Source organism: Salarias fasciatus, chromosome 1, assembly GCF_902148845.1.
Source record: "Salarias fasciatus chromosome 1, fSalaFa1.1, whole genome shotgun sequence".
Lineage (NCBI taxonomy): Eukaryota > Metazoa > Chordata > Actinopteri > Blenniiformes > Blenniidae > Salarias > Salarias fasciatus.
The window spans coordinates 25,679,479-25,701,408 of NC_043745.1; the positions used below are offsets into that span (position 1 = coordinate 25,679,479).

The following is a 21,930-nucleotide window of genomic DNA, read 5'->3' on the forward strand; positions in this document are numbered from 1 at the left end:
TTCACGCGGCGACTGCGCGCAACAGGCTGCTGCAGGTGGAGGAGAGGAGGAGGAGGAGGAAGAGGAGGAGGAGGAAGGCTCAGGGGCGGGTCCACCTCGTCACTGACCTGATCCCCCCCCCAGCTATACTGTAGTGAGTCAAAAACAACACTGATGTTTGAGGGTGAGGGTGAGTTTGAGCGGTCTGGGGTCAAGAGATTAATGCAGACATTAATCACATCTTCAGACTGTGTGACCAGCTTGTCCCAGATCTGATTCAGGTTCAGCTCCTGGATGATACCTGGTATTGTTTAATCTCCTTCTAAAACAACTTGTTTATTGTGGTCTGAAGGACTTGAACCTTCATCGGAGCCAAACTGTTTCGACTGGGTGCAAAAAGTCCTTAAATTCTCACCTATAGTTAAAAAAAAGCACTATCAAGAGAATGTTTTCAGATCCCTTTAAAGTTCTGTCTACAGCATATTAGACCAGAGAAATAAAATTGATATTTTAGCCTATTTCTTTCTTGACAGGGATCAGCTTGGTCAGCTCACAAGCGATGGCTTTTCTCTGCGAATTCTGCATTTCTTCCAGCCTACATGTTATTTTTTCTTTTCATCCAGGCACACCCACTTATTCACACAGTCCTGAGAGAAGAAGAGCTTGTAACGACTCTAAACCGACTCTCTTCTATCTCACTCCGAACAATGAAAACTCAAATTGAAAAGCCAACAGTCACATTCGGGAACAGCAAGATGAACAAACACAACCTGCTTTAAGTGAGAATTGGCAAAACAGCACAAACTGGTTTTTCTTCCATGTAACAGAGTTTTTAGGCCGTGTGTGACAGGACTCCAGTGGAATGCTGACATGTAGTGAAAGAGAGACACTTGGATGCAAAGGTTAATTATCAGAATTGATTCAGCTTTGTAATCGTTCAGTTGTAACCAGGCACTGAGCGCCTGGACTCTTCCAGACTATTTGTTTACTACAAATTTGGCAGCAACTTGAGATCAGTAATGTCCAACATCTTTCCCTCGTGACAGCAGAGGATTTATCATCTAGCCGGCGATAGCTTCACTGTGATTTAGTCGGTGGGTTATTTTAGGAAAACATTATGTGATTCATCATGTAAAGTAACTTTTTGTAACGTGGCGACTTTGAGGCGACAAAGTAGAGGAAAACATCTTGTAATATTTCAAAATTTTATTAACGAACATAATCTCTGAGGAACAACAGCAGTTCTCGCGCTCTCTGTACATGCAACTGTAGAAAATAACAATTTAGAATTTTTACTTTTCAGTTTTAGTCTTTTTTCCCCCCTGTCCATACTCATTTTGTTTCTGGGTTTTTTTTTCCTTTTGTGACTTTTTTTTCTCTTTTTCTTTTTTTTTTTTTTTTTTTAATATTTTTTGCAGGAAATCAACAACAGCTGGAGGTGAAAGTACTGGATTTCTGTTACAGCACTGACGATAGCATCAACAACCCCCCCACCCCCTGCCCGCCCCGCCCCGCCGCCCCCTTCTCATAAACCGCCCGCCCCCGACCCCCCCCCACCCGCCCGCCCTTAGCTGCTCCAACAATATGTACACAAATAAACTACATTGTACAAAAAAAAATGTTACATTGTTACATCATATCACCTGCAGCGAGCGCACACAGCCCGTTGCTGTTAGAACCCCACATTCTACGCAATTTTTCAGACTAGTACAAAGAGGAGGGTGCAAAACGTCCTGGGAGGTTTTATTTACAGAACTATGTACAGTATGTCTCTTTCACGCATTACAAGGAGGAAAATTTACACAGCGGAGACCAACTTCAACTTAAAACATACCACAGGTGTCAGAAAAACAAACAAAACAAAAGGTAATAAATAGGTTATTTCTCACCATTTAAAGAGTAGTTCTCCATGCTTTTTATTAGTCATTTTCCATTCTAAAAAAAAAAAAAGGAACAAAGAAACAGCTACAGTCTGGGTTTTAATTAAAAAAATGAGGGAAAAAAAAACAAACAAAAGAAAACTAGAAAATAAAAAGGCTTGAAATCGTGATTCTAGATAATGAAAAAATAGCAATATGTATATTTATGTCCTGTAAGAAAAAAAAAACAAACAAAACAAAAACAAACATAAGTCTAAAATAAACATAATGAGTGAATGTGAGGAGAGTAGAGGTAATATGTTGCTGACTGAGGTGGTGTCAGGCTCACATCTGGATCACCACGGCCAAGTGCTCTACTGTGCATCTGAGGACTGCTGTGTGCGTGTGTGTGCGTGTGTGTGCATGTGTGTGTGTGTGTGTGTGTTTGTGTTAAATTTATCTCCGGTTAGTCCAATGGTCACACTGAAGGATCAGCGGCTGGGTTTGAGTCTATTGCTTTATGCGGCGGCGTACCGCAGACCGAGGTGTCGGGGAGGGGAGGGGGGCGGGGCGGGGCGGGGGAGACAGGCGACCTGTCAGCTGAGTCCACCATCACCATTTCAAGCCTTTGTGGTTCAAACAAACGACTGGTTTCTCACGTACAAAACAAAGGCAGGGCTTAAACAAGCGAACGAAAACAGGGGGTGACACACGAAACGGAAAAACGCTCTTGATGTCTTGTAAACAATAGTGAGAGGGCGTCGGTCAGGGCATAGTAACGGTATACATTCTGCTCGATAAGCAACGTGATTGACATGCCACTGGTGGTTATGCTTTGTACAGGAACTAAAAACAAATCCCCCGAGGATCAACACAACATTCAAAAACTACGCACACTGATAAAAACACACACAGATTCTGTGAACAAAACACACCTTAAAACCCCTCTTCCCAAAAACTGTAAGAAAACAACAAAAACAATAAAAAAAAACAAAACAAAACAAAACCAAATACATGACAAACAGGGGTTTATAAAAACAACAACTCTGGCTATTGTATCTGGCTTTGTGTCTGAATACGTATGTTTACCAACCAGTATGTGTGAATCTTTTTAAAATACCCATGACTATACATCTAGCCTTGCCACCTTGTCTGCACAGTGTAATAGTAACAACCATTGCACTTTGACTAGACGGTATAAACCAAACACAGCTACGCCGACTGACAGTGTGTAAAGAACTGAAAAGGATTCAGATTATATTGCCATCAGATTACATGAGCGGCTTCCTGTACGGGAATTTTTTTTTTTAAAAAACTTAAAATTGCAATTCAATACAAGATCAACTTAAATCAAGATTTAAACTGGGATTTTAATCTACTGGGAAAACGAACGAGTCAAATCAATCTGCTCAGCATGCGGCTGTGTCTTTCCCCTCCGCTGAATGTGTTGAAATCTGATCACTTTTTGGTTCATTCTGAGAAAAAGTTTAAGTCTCGGTGAAGTCTTGTCTGCTTGGGCCAAACACAAATAACCGTAAGAAGAAGAAGAAGAAGAAAAAAAAAAAAGAAGGCCAACGCCGCCACACAGGTAAGTAACATGAGGAAGTAAGCTAACATTTAAAATCCCTGACAGCACGAGCCAAGCCCCCCTGGAGAGTCAACGGTGATAGAATTTAGGATGAACATTATTCGCTCCGATCGGGTGTTGTCGAGTCTGGCGAGAGAAACCACCTCTCCGGTGAGTGCATGAGAGTTCAAGTTAAAAACATCTGAAGTGAAGGACTGCAGGAGTTTCACTTCTTGATCGACTGACGCCACCTAGTGGGCGCAGTGGGGAACGAGCTGGGGCTCTGGATGAGGGGCAGCTGGAGTCACCCTGCTCAGAGAGAGGGGAGGTGGAATGAAAGATTTTGGTGTGCTTGCTTTTTTTTTTTTTATTTTTTTTTCTTTAATGCGAGAATGAGATGAGGTGGGCGAACAGGACGAGAAGTGACGTGGTGAAAAAACCTTCAGATGTTTTGCTATGATCAGAAATCATTTCAAATTTTTTGGCAAGAAATAATAAAAAAAAAAAAACCTGCAAAAGAAATAATTTGAACTCATTCTCCACAAATACAATGGTTTTGCTTGTGAATGACATCTCACGGTCACTTTCATCTCATCTATATATATATTTCTATATATCTATGTGACGCTGCCCAACAATGAGTACATTTTTTTTTTTTCCCCCACGGAAAAAGGCATTTTCTTGGTTCGAAATTTTTCAGATATATTTGTGTAGTAAAGCAGTGAATAATAATCCTCTGGCTATTCTTTAAATAAATCCTCGACAACTATTCTGCTACATCTGAGGGGCTGTGTGGTGGTCGGCCTGCGGAGGCTCGTCTGAATCCGGACTCTGTGTGTGTTGAGGCGACTCGTGTCCCGGCGAGTTTCCGTTACTGAACTCCGGACTGAATCTTACGGATGGGATCGTGTGACTGTGCACTGGAGTCTTTCAAATACTGACAGAACCGAGTACACGTTTTGGCCCATGGATATGAGGAGGGGGGGGGGGGGGGGGGGGGGAAAGTGCTGCCCAAAAGTGAACTGTACATAAAAAGATAATTTTTAATTCTTTTACCTTTTTTCTTTACACTTAACTGAGTGATATTACAGTACATAGGTTATTTACAACTGTGCAGTAATGTGTGGCAAAATAAATTATCTAGAAGGCAGCAAGAATACATTGGTTAACGAATATAAAAACTGTACATATTTTACGGAATACAACTTTTTTTCAGTTTTCTTTTGTTTTTTTTTTTCCATTAAACTAATATTGGCTCTGTAGTGTTTCAAGTCACTTCCTCAGAAACAATGAAATGCCCAAGTAAAGAAATAGACAAAAACAATATTTCTCTCTTCCTGCCAGACTGCAGTTTCTCCATAGTCTCTTTGAATCTCGACATTCGTTATGTTTGTTTCTTCTGGTTGTCCTGCGGTGTGTTTGCAGTCCGTGGCGGTCTGACGTGTTTGTGTTGGAGCGAGCGGGGGCCGCTGGGGAACACTCCGGTCTGTTCCCAGAGACCCGTGCTCGTCCCGTCCTGTTTCGCCAGGCCGAGAGGCTGCGGGGTCAGTCTCACTCCTCTCAGGCGCTGGGCCCTGACGTGCAACACACACCGTTAACCCTCTGCTGCGTCCCAACACGCTCCGGGCTTCGTCTGGGCGAAGCCCGGTGTAGTATGAATGGAGAGGGAGAGGGCGTCCTCTCTGGGGAAACCATCAGTGGTTGGCTTTGTCGCTTCCTGGATCCGTTGAAAGATCTGCGAGATGCACCGCGACGCCGCGCGAGATCTCCTCCCCGGCCGCCGGGCGCTCTGCGTCGACGGGGGAGGCTCTCCTCAGTCCTCCCTCCCAGCAGGCACCGCGGGAGAGCTCTTCTCGGACGCGTCCTCCCGGTGGCGGCGGTGGGTACTGAAGCGGGGATCAAAAAACCGACGCAGAAAATATATCTCTGTCCCCCGTCTCACAGTAGCTGAGCACTGAGGAGGCGTGTCCCCACGTCAAAGCTTCAAAGCAAAAACTGTTTCTGCTTCTCGTGCTCTGAACAAACAAAAGCGTAAAAACTTTGAGGATGAAAGTGCAAGTTGTGTGTTTTCTTTTTCCCCAGTAAAAACAGGTTTCCTTCTTCACGGAAGGGAATCGAGAGCAAGTTATTCACCTTTACTCTTTTTCTATAGAATATAATTTTTTCTTGCCTGAAGTCCTCTTTCAAACTTGCTAGCCCTTTCCATTCGTTCTGTTCAACGAAGTCTCTTTGAGAAGAAGTGATTCGGTCGAAGTCCGCTCTCTATCTGTGACTGTGGGTGTGTCACGCAGGCAGCAGGACAAAGTCGTCGTTGACGTCGACCATCGGCACGTAGAAGGACGGGACTTCGTTGACGCAGAGGGACTTGTGGCCCGCCGGGTCCAGCTCCTGGACCTTCAGCTGCCACTCCATCCTCTGCACCGCGTTGAGCGCCGCCGCCTCGTGCTGCTGTCGCATCAACAAACACGTCTGCGGGGAGGAATCCGCACATAAGTCACTTGGTAAATGCACATACGAATGGGTCTCACCAAAGAAAAATACAGACTTAAGTGGTAAAGAGTGCCGGCGTTTACCTTCATGCGGTCATATTTATCGTCCACGTCCTGAATCCAGGAAATGAACTGGCGGGCGTTGAAGCGGTCCCTCACGGATTTGTTCTCATCACCCTGAGAATGACCAACAATTACTTTAGCGCCACGGACAGCAGCAGACTTACCACGAATCTGCTGTCATTCAGCTATTGTCTTTTTATAAGACTTCCTATTCATAATTAAACTTCCCTGGACAGACTTTAGCTGTCAGGTACCGACTCGCCATGGATCAATGACAAATTATCAATCAAACGAAATTTACCAGATTTAAATCAATGAATGCATTTTCATGACCTGAAAGTTTTGTTCTTCTGCAGATGGGAAAATTCGCTTTATACAGCATTTCGTATGACTGCAGCTGCTGTGAACTCCATTTATTAGCTTGAAGAGGAGACTTTCTCAGAGAACAGCCAGTCTACACCAAGTGAAATATGCCAGTTACTGTTTGGATTTTTGTTCATTTCTATCAACATCAAGTGGATGGAAAGTTAAGACAAAAAAAAAAAACAAACAAATAAAAAGAAAAACTGGTATACAATAATCCAATCGTCTGACACTGTGAAAACTCACAACCGAGATGGCCCCACTAACTCATATGATTCCCACCTGACTCTCTGATGGCATATTGTAGACTTCAGAGTCCAGTAGCATGGTGCAGGCGCTGAACGGCACAGCCTGATTGGCTATTGTCCGGGCTGCTCTGCAGTGGACCCTTAAAACCTCCTGCTCACAGGACACAATCAGCTTCTCCTGTGAACAGCGAAGACACCACACACAGACAAATAATATGAGACGTTGAACATTGAGGGGAACATTTGTATGGCTGCCTGTTTTCTATCTCTCTCTCTATTTTTTTTTTTTTTCTGTTAGCAGAAAACGAAGCTGCTCCATACATCACAAAAGACGGCTGCCACTTAATTAGATGAAAGATGAAATAGATTTGTGCGTGCAATTCCCTCTGACTCAGCCTCGGAAGTGGAGGCTATGCAGATTTCACTTGCATTTCTATTTTTAAAAGGGAAGCTTTGATCTCTCATCAAAGAAGTGCTCGTAGCATTCAGAGCACATGTGTGTAGCTGAATGCATGAAAACAGGAATGGAGTGAGTGAAGACTGAAAGTAGGACATTGTGCATAAATGAAGTATGTGGGGGTGGGGGGGGGGGGGGGGGGGGGGGGGGGGGGTGTTCATATGTCGAAAACGTCTTTCTTACCCGCTCTATGCTGTGCTGCAACCTGAGCTTTCCTCTCACTGCCTCCTGCTGCCTGAAGAGCTCCTTCAGAGGTTCTGACAGTGATGGAGGTGGGGCAATCTGATGAGAATAAAACAGTATTTATAAACCATCATTTGGACTACAACAATAAGACAGGCTGTAGGATTGGGTAAAAGATACAATAATTTACCACAGGGATGTGAAGTTTGCTGAGAGGCTTGCCGTCCAGCAGGTAGGAGCCGGTGTAGGTCACATATTCAGCGTAACACTGTGGAGCTTGAGGGGTGATGTAGCACAAAATCTTCCTCTTTTCCTCAATCTTCTTCCTGATCTGCAGGTACTCAAAGTAAGGGTTGGAGCGGTCGCTGTGGTAGGGCTCTATATCATCCAGCTTGATGGCATTGACAACTACAGCCAGAGTTTGCTGAATCATTTCCCTGGTCTGCTGCATGGCCGTATTGACAAGCTGGACCTGGACCTGCTGCCCTGCAGAACGAGGGAACTTCCTCTTCCGCGGGTGCTGAGTCTGAGATTCCTCTTCCTCCATGGGCAGAGGGCGACCTTTAGTTGTCCGACTGAGAACCACCGATGCAGACGCTGTTATGGAGGTCGGTACAGACAAAGCTGGCGTTGTGTTACACACTGCAGAGGAGACGCTAATTCCAGAGTCTTTGTCTTTCTTTAGAGCCGAGAAGGAGGGAGCTGAAGTGGGTGTTGGGGTTCTTGTGGGAATTGGGTTGATGCTCACCGCTGGACTGGTAGTCACAGGGGCGGCAGCAGCAGACGAGGTTATCATGCTGGAGGTAGGAGGGACGACAGCAGCAGCAGAGGGATTGTTCTTGGCGCGATTGCGGGTCACTCTCTGAGGGATCTCGTCCACCTTCTTCGGGATGTCTACAGTGGCGGACACAGTGGTCAAGGTTACCGGGGCGAGCTTGGACGTGGGCTCCTGAGCGTCTGGTAGTTCAACTGTGGTGGACAGGGAGACTGTCACGGGGAGCTGAGGAAGAGGACTGCACGACACAGGCTCAGCAGCAGCTTCGGACACTTCCTCCTGCCTTGCCTCTGGGTTAACGGCAGAAACTGAATCCAGTGGCAGCTGCAAAGTCTCAGTCAGGGAGTGGATTGGGATTTGATGTTGTTGGGAGACATCCGATTTTACCGGTGAATACAACATACTGGGATCGGACTCTTCAAGCCCTCCATAGGGGAACTTTCTCTCCGAAATGCTGCCAGGCTGCTGGGTCAGAGACAGAGAGCTGTTGATGGGTACGCTTTGAGGCTCAGGCTCCAGCTCTGACTGGAAGGTGGCATGCGGCGATGGTACAACCACGTCTTGTCCATCAGACTCCTCCAAAGCAATATCTCCAGGAGGACAAGAAGTCTTTGACAGACTTGGTAGGTCTACCTCCATTAGGTCCGGGGACTCTCTGTCTGTAATTGTATGTCTGATGTGAATTGGGACAGTCTTGTTGTGGTCAGTTAGCTCAGGTTCTTGCGATTCAGGCTCCTCTGACTTGTCTGGTAGTGGTAGGTCTGGCAAAGAAAATGGTCCCAGATCATCGATTTCATCTGGTTCAGCTGGAAATGGGCCTACCCAGGGTACGACAGGCTCTGGCTCCACGGCTGGAGCCATGTGGCCTTCTGTGGTGGCGCTGAAGTTATGTGCGGTCTGTCTGCTGTCTGGTTCTTCACAAGCCGACTCTGCGTCCATCTGATGTGTCTCCTCAATATTTGGCTTGTTACAGTCCTGAAAGAAAGACTCCAATCGATTGGAGGATGAGGATGTGTTTAAATAAGTTGGTTCATCATCCATGGCTGTGTCAGGCCTCTCAGGAGAAGGGATATCAGCCACAGCCTCCTTCTGCTCATCAAAGTCCTCTGGTTCCTCTTTATGCCACCGGTTCCAGGTTGCGTACGGGGGAGTGACGGAGGGATGCCCAGATAAAGGTTCAGTGTCCGAGTGGGAGTAAGGGCTTGTTATTTTAGAGACAGCAGCTTCTATCTCCCCATACGTCCTGTGGGGAGACTTAAGGTCCATATCAGGATTCCAACCCATGTTGTGGTCAAAACAGTTTTCTCCGTGGTTTGGAGCAGAGTGTGTTGGAGACAGATGGTGAACCTCTGGCTCCTGATGGTCTGGAGACTCTGCGGGCCAGCTCTTCCTCAGTGGATCCTCAACCTGAGGGGAGAAGGAACAAAGTTCTCTTGTTTCTTCCGGATTGTCCACAGCACAGTGGTCTTCATCGGGTCTCTCATCCAGGTCACCATCTTCCTCCTCCTCCTCATCCTCCTCCTCCTCCTCTTCATCTTCCTGCTCTTGTTCTTCTGTTACAGATGGGAGATCTGAGAGAACCAGGTTGGGCTCACTGTGGTGAGGCTCAGAGATGTCGTCAATATCCAGCGGCGGCAGGGCAGCAGGAGCTGGAGTTGGTGGCGCAGCAATGTCAAAGCAAGGTTCCTGGGGATCTGGCCTGTGCACTGGTGTAGAGGGTTTCGGCAAGAAGCTGTTGTACACACTGTCAGGCAGGTGTTCAGTTCCCTCGGTACATGAAAGACTCGGCGCTGTCAGATCCGGTGTTGGGTGGGCTGGCTCCCGCCGAGGAGACAACAGTCTGATTGGGGAGAAATACGGCGACGACGGGCACTCCAGCCTGTCGGCAGCAGCCGATTTGTCCTCCAGAGGTTGACAGGATGAGGATGGATCAAAATCTCCTGCCAGATCACTCTGCTGTCGAAGAAATTTGTCGGCCTCAGCCTTAAATTCGTCATCAAGAGGCCGTCGGACTTCAGAGGACGCAGAACGGCTGACAAGCGGCAGCTGCAGGTTCTTGGCTGGTGTCGGACAAGTTCCCTCCTGAAAACTGTGAGAGTTTGAGTACCTGCTGGGTAGAGAACAGAAAAACAACACATCAGACAACACATCAGAGTTAAGAACGTACAGACCACAAATGCATACTGGCAACTTTAAATACCTTTCAAAGAAGGAGGGAGAGCAGGCATTCATTGACATGGTCATAGCCGAGGAGTTGTCCAGACCGTCCAGCATAATGTCAGGATAATCCTCTGCACTGCAAGACGGGGTACGTGGAGTCTGCATTACTTCCTCAAAGCTGGGGCAGGAGATGACAGACGTAGGTGTGGGGACGCCTGTGGGCCTGTTTTGATCTGGCCTGGGAGAAGCAGGGAGATTCTCCTTCATTTGGTGGCCAGCCAGCCAGTCCTTGGAGTTCTGACTATCAGTAGGCTGGAACTTCCTCCCTGGCGACATCATCTGGGCGGGGAGACCCACGTCTTTAAGCTTCTTCTCTTTAAGGCCAGACTCCAGGCTGTTGGATTTCTTAGATGAGAGCTCAGTGCGGTTCTTTCGCATTTCCTCTGTAGACTTGGCTTTGTCTTTGAGCTTAGGATCTCCGGTCTTGGGTCTTAATTTCTCCATCTGCTTCATTCTCTCTTTGTGTCTCTTGTGGCGCTCCTCAATCTCCTGGTCTTTCAGACTCAGCATCTGACCAAAGCTAGTCATTTGATAATCGCCATCCACCAAAAGTTTCTCCCGTGGGCGATTATCTTTGCGTACTGTGTCTTTTGCCTGAGTGAGCTTATCAGTTTCATCCTTAACCTTGGATTTACTGTGGTCTATTCTGCTGTCTTTGTCTAATGTGTCTCGATTTCTGTCTCTTTTCAATTCAAATTTAGGACTGTCTTCTTTCGACCTGTCCTTAAGAACAGTGACCTGCGGACTGTCTTTTAACCCAGATTTCACGTCCTCTTTGGCGTGTTTGAAAGACCCAAAGCCATCGACATATTTATTTTTCTCATCCTTCAACTTTTCCTTGTGTTTCTCCTTTTTCTTTTTGTCCTTCATTCTGTCACTGATGATGCCGCTTGCTTTGTCTTTGTCCTTTTTGGACATCTCTTTCTCAAACTCGAGGGTCTTATCAAAGTCGTCATCGCCATCTCCCTTTCCTCCATACGGGAACGTGTATGGATCTGCCTCCAGAGGCATAGGTTCTTTCTCGAAAGGTAGGCTTTCTCTGCGGCTGTAGGACTCTCTGATTTCCTCAGTTTTGTCACGTTTGTCTCCTTTGTCTTTCTTGACCTTTTCTTTCTCTTTATCGTGGCTTTTCTTGGACGAGGATGAGGAGGAATGCCGGTGCCTCTCTTTCTCTCTGAATTTGTCTTGTGGCGTCGATATGGACAGGGAGTCTCTCCTGTCCTCGGACATGTCTGCCAGGCTGATGGAGTCATAGTAGCTGGTGAGGATGGGCTCATGACCTCTGTCAGTGAAGCTGTCTGACGAGATTTCACTGTTCTTGTCATTGGAGTCATCCTTGTAGTCATTCATGGCCTCCTCTTCCAGTTTTTCCAAGAGGGACTTCTCGTTGTCACCACTACCTTTTGAGGGCTTCCTTTCCTTTGAGTGATCCTGCTTGTCTTTATATTTGCTCTTTGTTTTTTCCTCACTTGTGTCCCTTTTGTCCAACAGCTTCTGCTTATTTTTCTTGTCCTGGTTCGACTCCATGGACATCCTGTCTTTTCTTTCCTTGTGTTTGGCATCTACAGAATCTTTCTTATCCTTGTTGTGTTTTTCGAGGGAGCCTTTCCTCTCCTTACCTGTATCAAAAGTGGTCTTATCTTTCTTCTTTTCTTTGTGTTCTTTGTCTTTTGCCTTTTCTGTGTTATGTTTTGCGTCAGCAGATGATTTCCTCATTTTTTCTGCGGGGAAGTGAGAGAGGTCATCTTGGTCAGGAGTCGAATCCTTTCTGATAGGGTCGGAAACAAGTCCTCCGCCGTTGTAACTGTCCTCGTCCTCATCACTCTCATCGGTAAATATGTCAGCTATTTTGTACCACGTCTTTACCCCAGTTTTTTCTGGTTTTCTCTCTTCTTTCTTGATCTCCAAGAAGTCCTTCTCTTTATCAGCATGCTTGTCTTGAGAGGCCTTTTCTTTCTTGTCTTTTGTCTGGTCTGAAGACATCTTTCGATCTTTGTCTTTGCCATGAGAGTCTCTGTGTTTGTCTTTGGCTCCCTCCTTCTTGTCTTTGGTGCCCCGGTCTGCATCCTTATCCTTGACAGTTTTTTCCGTGGAGCTTTTCTCGCTTTTGTCCTTGTCCAGATCTGCTCCTCTGTCTTTTGTTTTTTCTTTGTGCTTGTCAGCTTTAGTCTTTTCTCGTTTCTCAATTCCTTCACCCTTCTTTTCTTTATCCTTTCCAGAGTGGTTTCTTTCTCTGATATCACATGTTTTGCTGACAGTGTCAATATCTTTGAAGAAGGTGTCATTGCCATAATCATCTCTTATAGACTCTTGCTTGATTTTTACGTCCTTTCTCTCCTTAATGAACTCATACGAGTCTTTACGATCTCGACTGATGTCCAGAGAATCCTTGTCTTTTTTGTCTTTGACCGTGTCTGTGGACTCTTTTCGCTTCTTTTCTTTCTCAACTGAATAGCTGGAGTTTAATTTTTGTTTTTCTGACCAGTCCTTCTTCTTTTCATTTGCCTTTTCTGAGGAGTCTTTGTCCTTTTTCTTAGAAGTGACTTCTTTCTCTAATCTTTTCTCAGGGTGATCTGATTTCTTGTCCTTGACTTTGTTGTCTTTCCTCCTCGTCTCCTCCTTAACAGTCTCAACAATTAATTTAACAGCATTGTTGGCTTTGTATTCCTTGTACTCTTTGACAGGCGCATCCCAACTGTCATCACCGTAGAGCGAGGAGTCCGAGGACATCTCAGAGCCCCATCTGTCATGGTGGTCGTCTGAAGCACTGAGTTTTGTGTCCTCCAGGTTGAGGAAATGGTTGTTGACGTCAAAGCCGTCATACTCAGACTCTTCCTTCTGAGCTTTGTCCTTTTTACATTTCTTCTCCTCTTCCTTGGTGTTTTTCTCCTTGTCAACTTTTAGATGTTTTTCCTCCTTCTGTTCACTTTTCCTGTCGGCTTTTAAGGACTTCTCCTTGGACTTTTTCTTTTTCTCCTCCTTGTGAGCCTTTTGTTTATCCTCCTTGGGTTTCTCCTTCTCTTTGACATTTCTATCCTTGTCAGATTTTACAGGCTTCTCCCTCTCCTCCTTATTCGTCTTGTCCTTGGTGGAGTCCTTTGTTTTCTTGTTTTTCTCCTCTTTTGTTGTTCTATGCATGTCTTTGCCAGATGACCAGTCTTTATCCTCCGACTTGGTTTTTGAAAGCCTGTCCTCCTTTTTTGAGTGGTCTTTTTCGTGTTTGGATAATTTGACCTTGCTCTCAGCCGGCGAATCTGACTCAACAATTAAAGACTTCTGTCTTGAATCATCGAAATCAAAGGAATAACTCTTGACAAATTTCTCATTCATATCTTGATTAAGCACGAGACTTGGAGCTTTATCTTTTTCCTTGTTTTTGTGCTTGTGCTTCACTTTATGCTTCTTTATCACTTTCCCATCGACATCAGCTTTTGAGACGCTCTCTGTCGAGTTTTTGTAGAGTTCAGAGTTTTTCTTGTCCACTGTGCTACTGTGCACATTGTTATTCTTCTTTTTGTTCTCTTGCGCTTTTCTCTTCACCTGTTTTATTGACTCCACACTAGATTCAGCTGAGGAGTAATCAGACTCACTGGACAGTCTCGTTCTGACAGAATCTGAGAGAGAACTGACATCCGACCACGTGGGGGACGACACAGTCTTCCAACCATCTGTCCTCCACTGCTTTGGATGCTGTTCTGCTAAAGACGGCGCTTGTTTTTGAGAGTTTACATGCGACGAGGAGGATGCGTTAAAGCCAGGAGAGTCTTTCAGGTTTGTTGCAGAAGAGTCCTTTAAACTATTAGAGCCCTTATCATCCTCACTCTCTAAATCTCCGCAATCAGAGTCAGATGTACAGAATTTGTCATTGACTTTGCCAAACCTGACTTCTTTACTGACATTGTTTTTACTCTCCTTCTTCCGCTTCTTTTTGACTTTATTCTTGTCTTTTTGCTGTTTCGAGCTCAGGCTGCCAGAGTCTCTTGTCTTGGTATTTGTTTGTTGGGTTTGTTGCCGCGGCGTAGGCGCTGGTGTGAAACACAACGTCCTATCGTCCTCGTCTGAACTGTTACTGTCAGAGATGATCCGCCTGACGGGTTTCTTTGGTGTGAGCGAGTTGCTTTTGGAATAGGTTTTAACCTCCATCTTGGGTATGGAGATGAAGCTGTTGGTCTTGCTAATTGAGTCCTTGCGGAAGTCTTTTTTCAAGAGGTGTTTGTCGTCCACGGGAGGGACACGCTCTTCCTCATCATCCTCATCAAATTCATATTCGTCTTTGATGGGTGTGACGGCAGATTTAGGAGGGTCTGCGAGTTTCCCTTTCAACTTCAAGCCCTTCTCAAACTCTGAGTCTGTGTTATTGCCATCGACAGAGCTGGACGGGGCGAACGAGGGGGCATCTTCCTCCTCAGAAGATTCTGTGCAAGGCAGAAATAAAAGGAATCAGTCATCCCATCAACAGTGATAACTTGCAGAGAATTTATGTCATTAAAGTCATAGATTCAATTTTTGATACCTGACGAACTTTCTTCACTCGAGGTGTAAGTTCCTTTACCCAGCAACAAATTGAGCATAGTAGGGGAGTTGGCGACCTTCAGAGGTGTTTCACCTTTCCTGTTACTTTGCCGCGGGTCCCCTCCATAACGTAGAAGTAGTTTCACCACCTGAAGAAGAAAAACATTTGGTTTGTTAATTGAAGTGAACACATTAAGGTGTGTTGTTACTAAAATCTCTCGTTAATCCACAGGTAAGGCGACAGTTCTTATGTAGTCTCAGGAATGACCCACAAATTAAAGTCTGACTAGCTATCATTTCATTTAAACAGTTCACTGCAACACTAAGAAAAACAGGCTTTTATTTATTGAAGACAATTCCATATTTGCTTTTCCTTTAGCGCCATCATCCTCATGGCATTTGGAGATAAGATGCCTTTGTTAGCCCAATATTCTTTTACCTTGAAATGTCCATTATTGGATGCATCATGCAGCGGGGTGTCATCATCCAGACCCTTGGTGTTGACCTCTGCACCGGCTGCCAGCAGCTGCTTGGCCACATCGTAATACCCTCGGTTGCACGCCTCATGCAATGCAGTCCAGCCTGCGCAAGAAAAAAAAAAAATTCAACTGTGTCAGAAGTCTGAACCAGACATGGCTGACAATACAGTTATCTGCAATGTTTGAAAATAACAGGAAGCAAATAACATCTTACCTGCAAAGTCTTTTACATTCACATCAGCACCTTCACTGATGAGCTCCTTGATGCGGCGTACCTCTCCACGGATTGCTGCTCTGTGCAGTCGAGTTTCTCCTCTCTCATTCCGTTTATTCACTTTGTCTTTGGTTTTAGATGCAGAGTTTGGCGTTCCCTTCTGACCCAGACTGGACTGTGACTGATGCTTTGGTGTTGTGTCTGAAAGGAGGAGAAGTGAGAATGAGACCAGAACATCCTTAATGAATTTGCTTAGTTTCTGTTTTGTTTACTACTGCTAAGAACACTCGGGTGTTTTGCCTGCTCTAAACCAGAAGGGGGCAATCAGACTCCAACAATGAGCAGCGCATTGGTTGGACCTACTTTACTGGAGCTCATTTCATCACATTTACAAGATTAAACCCAAGCCTTAATCACATCTACATCATTGAGTTTGTACAGCTATTGTCCCAAATGATATTTGCAACACACTCACTTAATCTATGTCCGTGCCTTCAGGCATGCAACAAAGGAATTAACATATAAATAAAAGTGGCTTCGCACTGGTTTTCCCCAAACCTAATTTTTTCTCAAATGCCAACTGAAAGAATTCATGGAGTCTAATGAATCTAGAGTCGAGTCATTTTGTCTGTCAAAAGGAAATGTCCAGTTTGAGCAGACATGAAAAATCATCTAACCACACGGGGACTCTTGAATATATTGATATATGGTTTTTACATTCAGATGTTTGTTTTCTTTCAGCCTCAGATGCAGAAATTGCACCATCAGTTGCAGACTGATGCAACAGAGGAGTTGTTCTTGTTTCTGTGCATGCTGCATTTTAAAACAACCATCCCACCAGCACACATGAACCCATCTGAAGCTCTGCGTACAAAATGGCACGTAGCACTACAACACAGGGCTTCAAAATATAAATCCAGCAGGGAATTTGCTCAACGTAAACAATAACAAAACAATCAACACTACACACCACCCCCCCTTCTCAGCTCGTTTCAAGCCCACCTAAACTGCTCTTCCTCTCAGATGACGCTCCCACTCATCTCTTTCTCCTCATCCGCAGCCCATTCACAGAAGACGTGGCCTAAATGTTAAGCACGCACCTGGACTGTTGACGGACTCCTCAGCTGTCATTTGCATGAGCAAGGCCACCTGCTGCCGCTCAGAGAGGGGGTACCCGGCCCGGATCCCTGGCATCCCCATTCCAAACGGCAAGCCCGCCTTCCGGGTGTTGGTGGGCTCCTTTTTAATGCGCTTCCGCTCTGGGCCTGGTTTCTCTGCAACAAGGGTGAGAGAAGCAAAGTTAATTTTATTGGACTGCAATTATGGACACTCACACAAAAATCTAATTCACAGGACTGTATGAGAGAAATGTAACTGAAGTGTTAGTAAAAGTAAAAAAAACATGAATACATTTATTGGGAATGCAATATTCCTATTACCAATACTAAGCCCACATTTTCAAATATATTGTATTGTTGCCATTATTTCATGTCATCGCTAGTAAAAGAAAATAATGAATAGAAAGTGTCTCTTATTGCTCTTGATAAATATTCAACATTGGGGCTGTCACAGTGTAAAACACTGGTCAAGTGTTGGATTCATAGTGAATGTAAAGAGAAAAACAAACAAATGAGAAACAACAATAACAATTTTATAGGATGGCTCTTTGTACGCTAATTTGTCACACCAGAAGATAGATTTTATTTATTTTTTATTATTATTAAAGATTGAATTGCCTTCTGAGAACCACAAGCAAAGTGTCCTCTACTTTGTATTCAGCACTGAAGCAAGTCGCCTCTTCCTCACATGCTGCACAATGCATATGAAGCCAAGTATGCAAGAGGTTTGTTATGTGCAGTGGGTGACTTTTGTGTTATTACCCAGCTGTCCCTGAGAAAAGGAGGGGTGATCAGGGACTGTGTTTATGTCTGTCTGACTCCAGACCAATCAGCCAGGATCGTGAAGAGGGGAAAGAGGGCGTGACTTGGCAGAACTGTGGTTATTACGAAATAGCTGGTGTATATTTCAATTCAACATGGCCTTGCCAAGGTCACCACATGCCTGCCTGCCTGCCAGGGTTACTGGAGACACGGTGCTACTGGACAAAAGCAGCTGCTCCACAAAGACACACCCAGCAATTATTTTCAGTGGCAGCATACCATCTGATGACCCATGCAGAGGGTAGAGCTACACATGACCGTAATACTTCATCACCGAAGGGTAACAGCTCCCACAGCCCACTGAAAACGCAACTGACACGGCTGACTCCAACCACAAGGAGAGAAAAATAGAAATGGCAAACTCGAGCATGCATGTGGAGTAACACCGGCGGAGCCATGGATGTGTCTCAGCCTGATTTCTGTGGGTTCTCTCTCATTCCAAGACTGGCTGCATCGCTCAAGGCCACAAAGACACGAGTAAATAAGGCAAGGAGGAAGCATGGCAGCTCGGGCTTCCGGTGTCTAGAGGCTTTCCAGGAAAATATTTTTCCAGTCACAAGCATGGAGCTGATGAACTTTCGCTAACATCTGTGAACACTTACAGCTAATGTGCCCTCCACCCCTCTTTGATACACTCTCACGTTCTCCAAAGCATTTGCCTTTTAGACACATTCCTTCTGCAAAGACTTTAACAGCGGGAACCACAGAAGCAGTCCAAACATGTTTTTTTTTTTTTTTTTTTTTTTTCAGCAGCAGAACAGAGAAAGTGCTACGATAGCGTTTCCACACGATGTTTACAAGACTGGGTGAGCAGGAAGGCAGTTATTACCCCGATGTACCCCGACAGACGACGAATAAACTGCACACAAAACCAAAGCTTCTAATACCGGACTGATCAATCGCAGCAAAACGGGCCTTCTTAACGTAGATATGGATGAGTTTCAGGTTGGCACAAACCTAACTGGTGAGTTTGTTGTTCTGTAAATTAGAAACAATACCCATGTTGGTGCAGACACAATCACTGGAAATGTTCACCAGCCAGTCCAGACATTGTTAATGCAGCCCCTACTATCTGGGTGTGTGAGCGTTAACCTGAGAGTATTGAGAGGAAATGAGACACAGTTACATAGAACATTTGCTGCACATGTTTATGAGGAATGAGATTTTGTCTTTCTATGACTTGTGTCAACTTAATTGTCGTGAGATTGTAAGGGAAGATACCGAAGAGGACGGTGAGGCCTGCTTTGTTGATGTTAAAATGTTAAAACGTATGCCCCAAATCATTTCTCAAAACTAGAATTAAAAGAATGCTTTGCATGTGAGTTACCAAATGGCACGAATTAACAATTACACAGCACGGTGTGCTTGCTCCCTCAGTATTGTCTGCCTGCTGGAGGTCTATTTAGGGAACGTGGCTTGGCTTTTATGTGTCTGAGTAAAATGATATTTGCTCAGCTTATAGACGGAGCTGAAACCTTACGCTCACGTCCGCTTGAAACTTGAATAACAAGATAAGAGAAAAGGAGAATAAAAGCAAGCAGACAAGCTAGGAACTGTCACCAGATGAATAGATGGCCTACCTGAGCCAGGGGGAGGGGACCACATCAAACATGAACGTCTGGATAAAGTAGAGCGAGATTTCGATATGGCCACTAGACAATACTACAGTGTGAGTCAAGATCAACACAAAGAACCTGTCTGGCGGAGTTATGGCCAACAGACGCCACAACAAGAAGAACTTCTCCAACCAGCCTGACCAGGTACGTCTGACTGTAGCATGTTTGAGTGAAACAATGTTCTGTTTAGGGACCCGTAAAAAAGTGCATAAACAGGAAGTTAAGGAAGAAGAGGCAGGAAGTGGCCAACAGGATGTTTTCTCAATGCTTTGTGCTGAGCAACAGAGACTCATAGACGTTCAGCATGAGCACGACGAGGTGCACAATGCTCTGTCTATCCTCTCCAGCCAACTGGCACATCACATCTACCGTGCTGTCAGTCAGCGTGTCCACTGCCGATGAATTCCGTTCAGTGTCACAGAGGTAGAAAGACAATCCTCATGTTAACACTTATCAGCAGAGAAATAGTCCAAGCAGCTCTGTAGCTTTAAGAATGAAAACCACAGGAAAAACTATAGTTTGTCAGACAAACTTATATCACAGTTTTATTATGAAACATTGTGCACCTACACAACTAAAACTTCAGTTGTCACACTTATGTTATTGTGTTTATTTTGCCATGTGCTGGTTGGTTTTGAGAAAGTTCCTAAGAGAAAAATTTTGATAAAGGAAAAAGAACAAACAACTACAAGGAAAGTAAAACGCCAAAAAAAGCCATCAAGCCAAACAAAACCACTTGGGATGCCACTTTTTCAAAAATAAAATCAAGTTTGAATGAGTTTAAAATGACACAAAATTCATTCAGGTTACTTTAAATAAACACAAAAAACATATGATGCAATAAACACCACAAAAAAACCCTCAATTGTGTTTTGCTAAATTTACAGCGTTATTTTTTTAACATTAACCTCTCAGTTCTACCTTGCTCTCAATAAAACAAACAAAATAAGAAGTTAACTTTCATGGTGAAAATTAATCTCAAATTAGTGCAGTACTAAGAACAAGAGAAACGCATTAGCCTTCTTGAAAAGAAAGTGTATAATTGAGGAGCTGTAACAGCTCTGAAATAGAACCAGAGCAAGGAGAAAAAAATGTAAATAGTAAATCTCTGATATTGGAAGATGAGTCGGCAGGTTTGTTGCACTTCAGTCAGCTGCTTTTTCCAAAGTGTAGAAATGGCCTTCTGTTTGTCTTTGACTTTGTCTTCATGGTGAAGAACTGACAATACCTCCAACATGCTGCTTTTCAGGTGCTTTGTGTCATGATTGTTTGCTCAGGACAGCTGTGCACACCATTGTTCTCTATTTTAGTAGTAAATTAATATATTACATCAGCTTTGTTTCGTGACTCTTAGGTAGAAACGCAGGGAAACTACATCAACCTGCCTGTAGTAACTATAGAGACATTTGGAAAAAGGTAGTTACTGCTCCAACATGAACTTGTCCCCTTATGTCTTCACAAATGCTAAAACTCCACCGAACAGTGCTGGGTCTAGAAAATACACTGAATCACCCAAAGTATTTGCTCAGCTACCCAAATCATTGAATTCAGGTGGTGCAATCACTTCCATGGCCACAGGTGCAGAAAATCAAGTACCTCGGCCTGCAGACAATTTCTACAAACATTCATGAAAGAACGGGTCGCTCTCTGGAGTTCACTGAATCCCAGCGAGACACAGTGACAGGAAGTGCAATAAGCCCAGCCGTGATATTCTCTCACAATCAACTGTTGGTAGTGCTATAGCAAAATGGAAGCAACATGGAAACACAGCAACTCAGCCACAACCCACCACAAGTGGTGGGCCAGCAAAAATCACAGCATGGGGTCTTCAGATGCTGAGGCACAGAGTAAGCAGAGGTCGCCAACCTTCTGGAGAGTCAAGAACTAAAGACCACCAAACTTCATGGAATCTTCTGATTAGCTCAAGAACAGCGTGTACAGAGCTTCAGGGGGCCGAGCTGCTGCATCCAAGCCTTACATCAGTCAAGCATAATGCAAAGCTCTGGATGCAGTGGCATAAAGCACTCTGCCACTGGACAGTAGAGACATGTTCTCTGGAATGACAAACCACGCTTCTCCATGTGACAATCTGATGGACAAGTCTGGGTTTGGCGGTTGCCAGGAGAATGGTACTTGTCTGACTGCACTGTACCAAGTGTAGATAGGTAGAGGGGAGTTCATGGTGCGGGCTTGTCTTTAAGGAGCTGGGCTCTGCCCCTGAGATCTAGTGAAAGGAATTCTGAAGGATTCAGCACACCAAGACATTTGGACCACTTAATGCTCTCAACTTTGTGGAACCAGTTTGGAGATGGCACCCTCCAGTTCCAACATGACTGTGCACAGTGGAGAAAAGCAAGATCCATAAAAACATGGATGAGCCAGTTTGGTGTTGAAGAAGTTGACGGGCCTGCATAGAGTCCTGACCTCAACCTGAAAGAACACCTCTGGGATGAATTAGAGTTCTAGACTGGGAGCCAGGTTTCCTCCTACAACATCAGTGTTTGACCTCACAAATGCCCTTCTGGAAGAATGGTCAAAAATTCTTAACAACACACTTCTAAACCTTGCGAAAAGGCTTCCTAGAAGAGTTGAAACCATTGTAGCTGCAAAGGGTGGAGTGGCATCATATTAAACCCAGTGTTAAGAATGAGATGCTACTCAAGTTCATGTGTGTGTAAAGAGCGAATACTTTTGGCAATACAGAGTACATTAGAATAGCCATTCTGTCAAAACCAGTGAGTAAATAGAAATTGTGGAAGGAGTGCTTTTTGTTTTTTTCCAATACAGGAACTTGCAGCAAGAATGCTTTAAATTTGGCATCATACTGAAGAAGCATTGCTATCTTAGTGTCAGGGCTGTTATTCCAAAGACAACTCAACTTTCTCTGAGCTCAGAAAGTTTTAAATTTAGTTCTCATCGCCGGGCTTTTACTGTCCCTAAACGGCCCCATGTCACATTCTGTCTGG

The 21,930-nt window shown here is 44.7% G+C and overlaps 1 protein-coding gene across 2 annotated transcripts in view; it reads right to left on the bottom strand.

Moving 5' to 3' along the window:
• Positions 1–2,952: 2,952 nt before the first annotated feature.
• The window catches only part of ankrd11 (ankyrin repeat domain 11), a 110,749-nt gene continuing 91,771 nt past the window's right edge, over positions 2,953–21,930 (bottom strand). The window contains exons 5-14 of one of the 2 annotated variants that reach the window (XM_030091007.1): positions 16,509–16,682; positions 15,409–15,609; positions 15,155–15,297; positions 14,717–14,864; positions 10,184–14,618; positions 7,399–10,090; positions 7,209–7,307; positions 6,603–6,746; positions 5,979–6,071; positions 2,953–5,874 (exon numbers count right to left, since the gene is read on the bottom strand). In XM_030091007.1, coding sequence (XP_029946867.1) covers positions 5,689–5,874; positions 5,979–6,071; positions 6,603–6,746; positions 7,209–7,307; positions 7,399–10,090; positions 10,184–14,618; positions 14,717–14,864; positions 15,155–15,297; positions 15,409–15,609; positions 16,509–16,682 — 8,315 coding nt within the window. In that variant the 3' untranslated portion in view covers positions 2,953–5,688. Of the gene's footprint in view, positions 5,875–5,978; positions 6,072–6,602; positions 6,747–7,208; positions 7,308–7,398; positions 10,094–10,183; positions 14,619–14,716; positions 14,865–15,154; positions 15,298–15,408; positions 15,610–16,508; positions 16,683–21,930 lie in introns of both variants that reach the window. The other variant, XM_030091001.1, reaches the window with a different exon arrangement.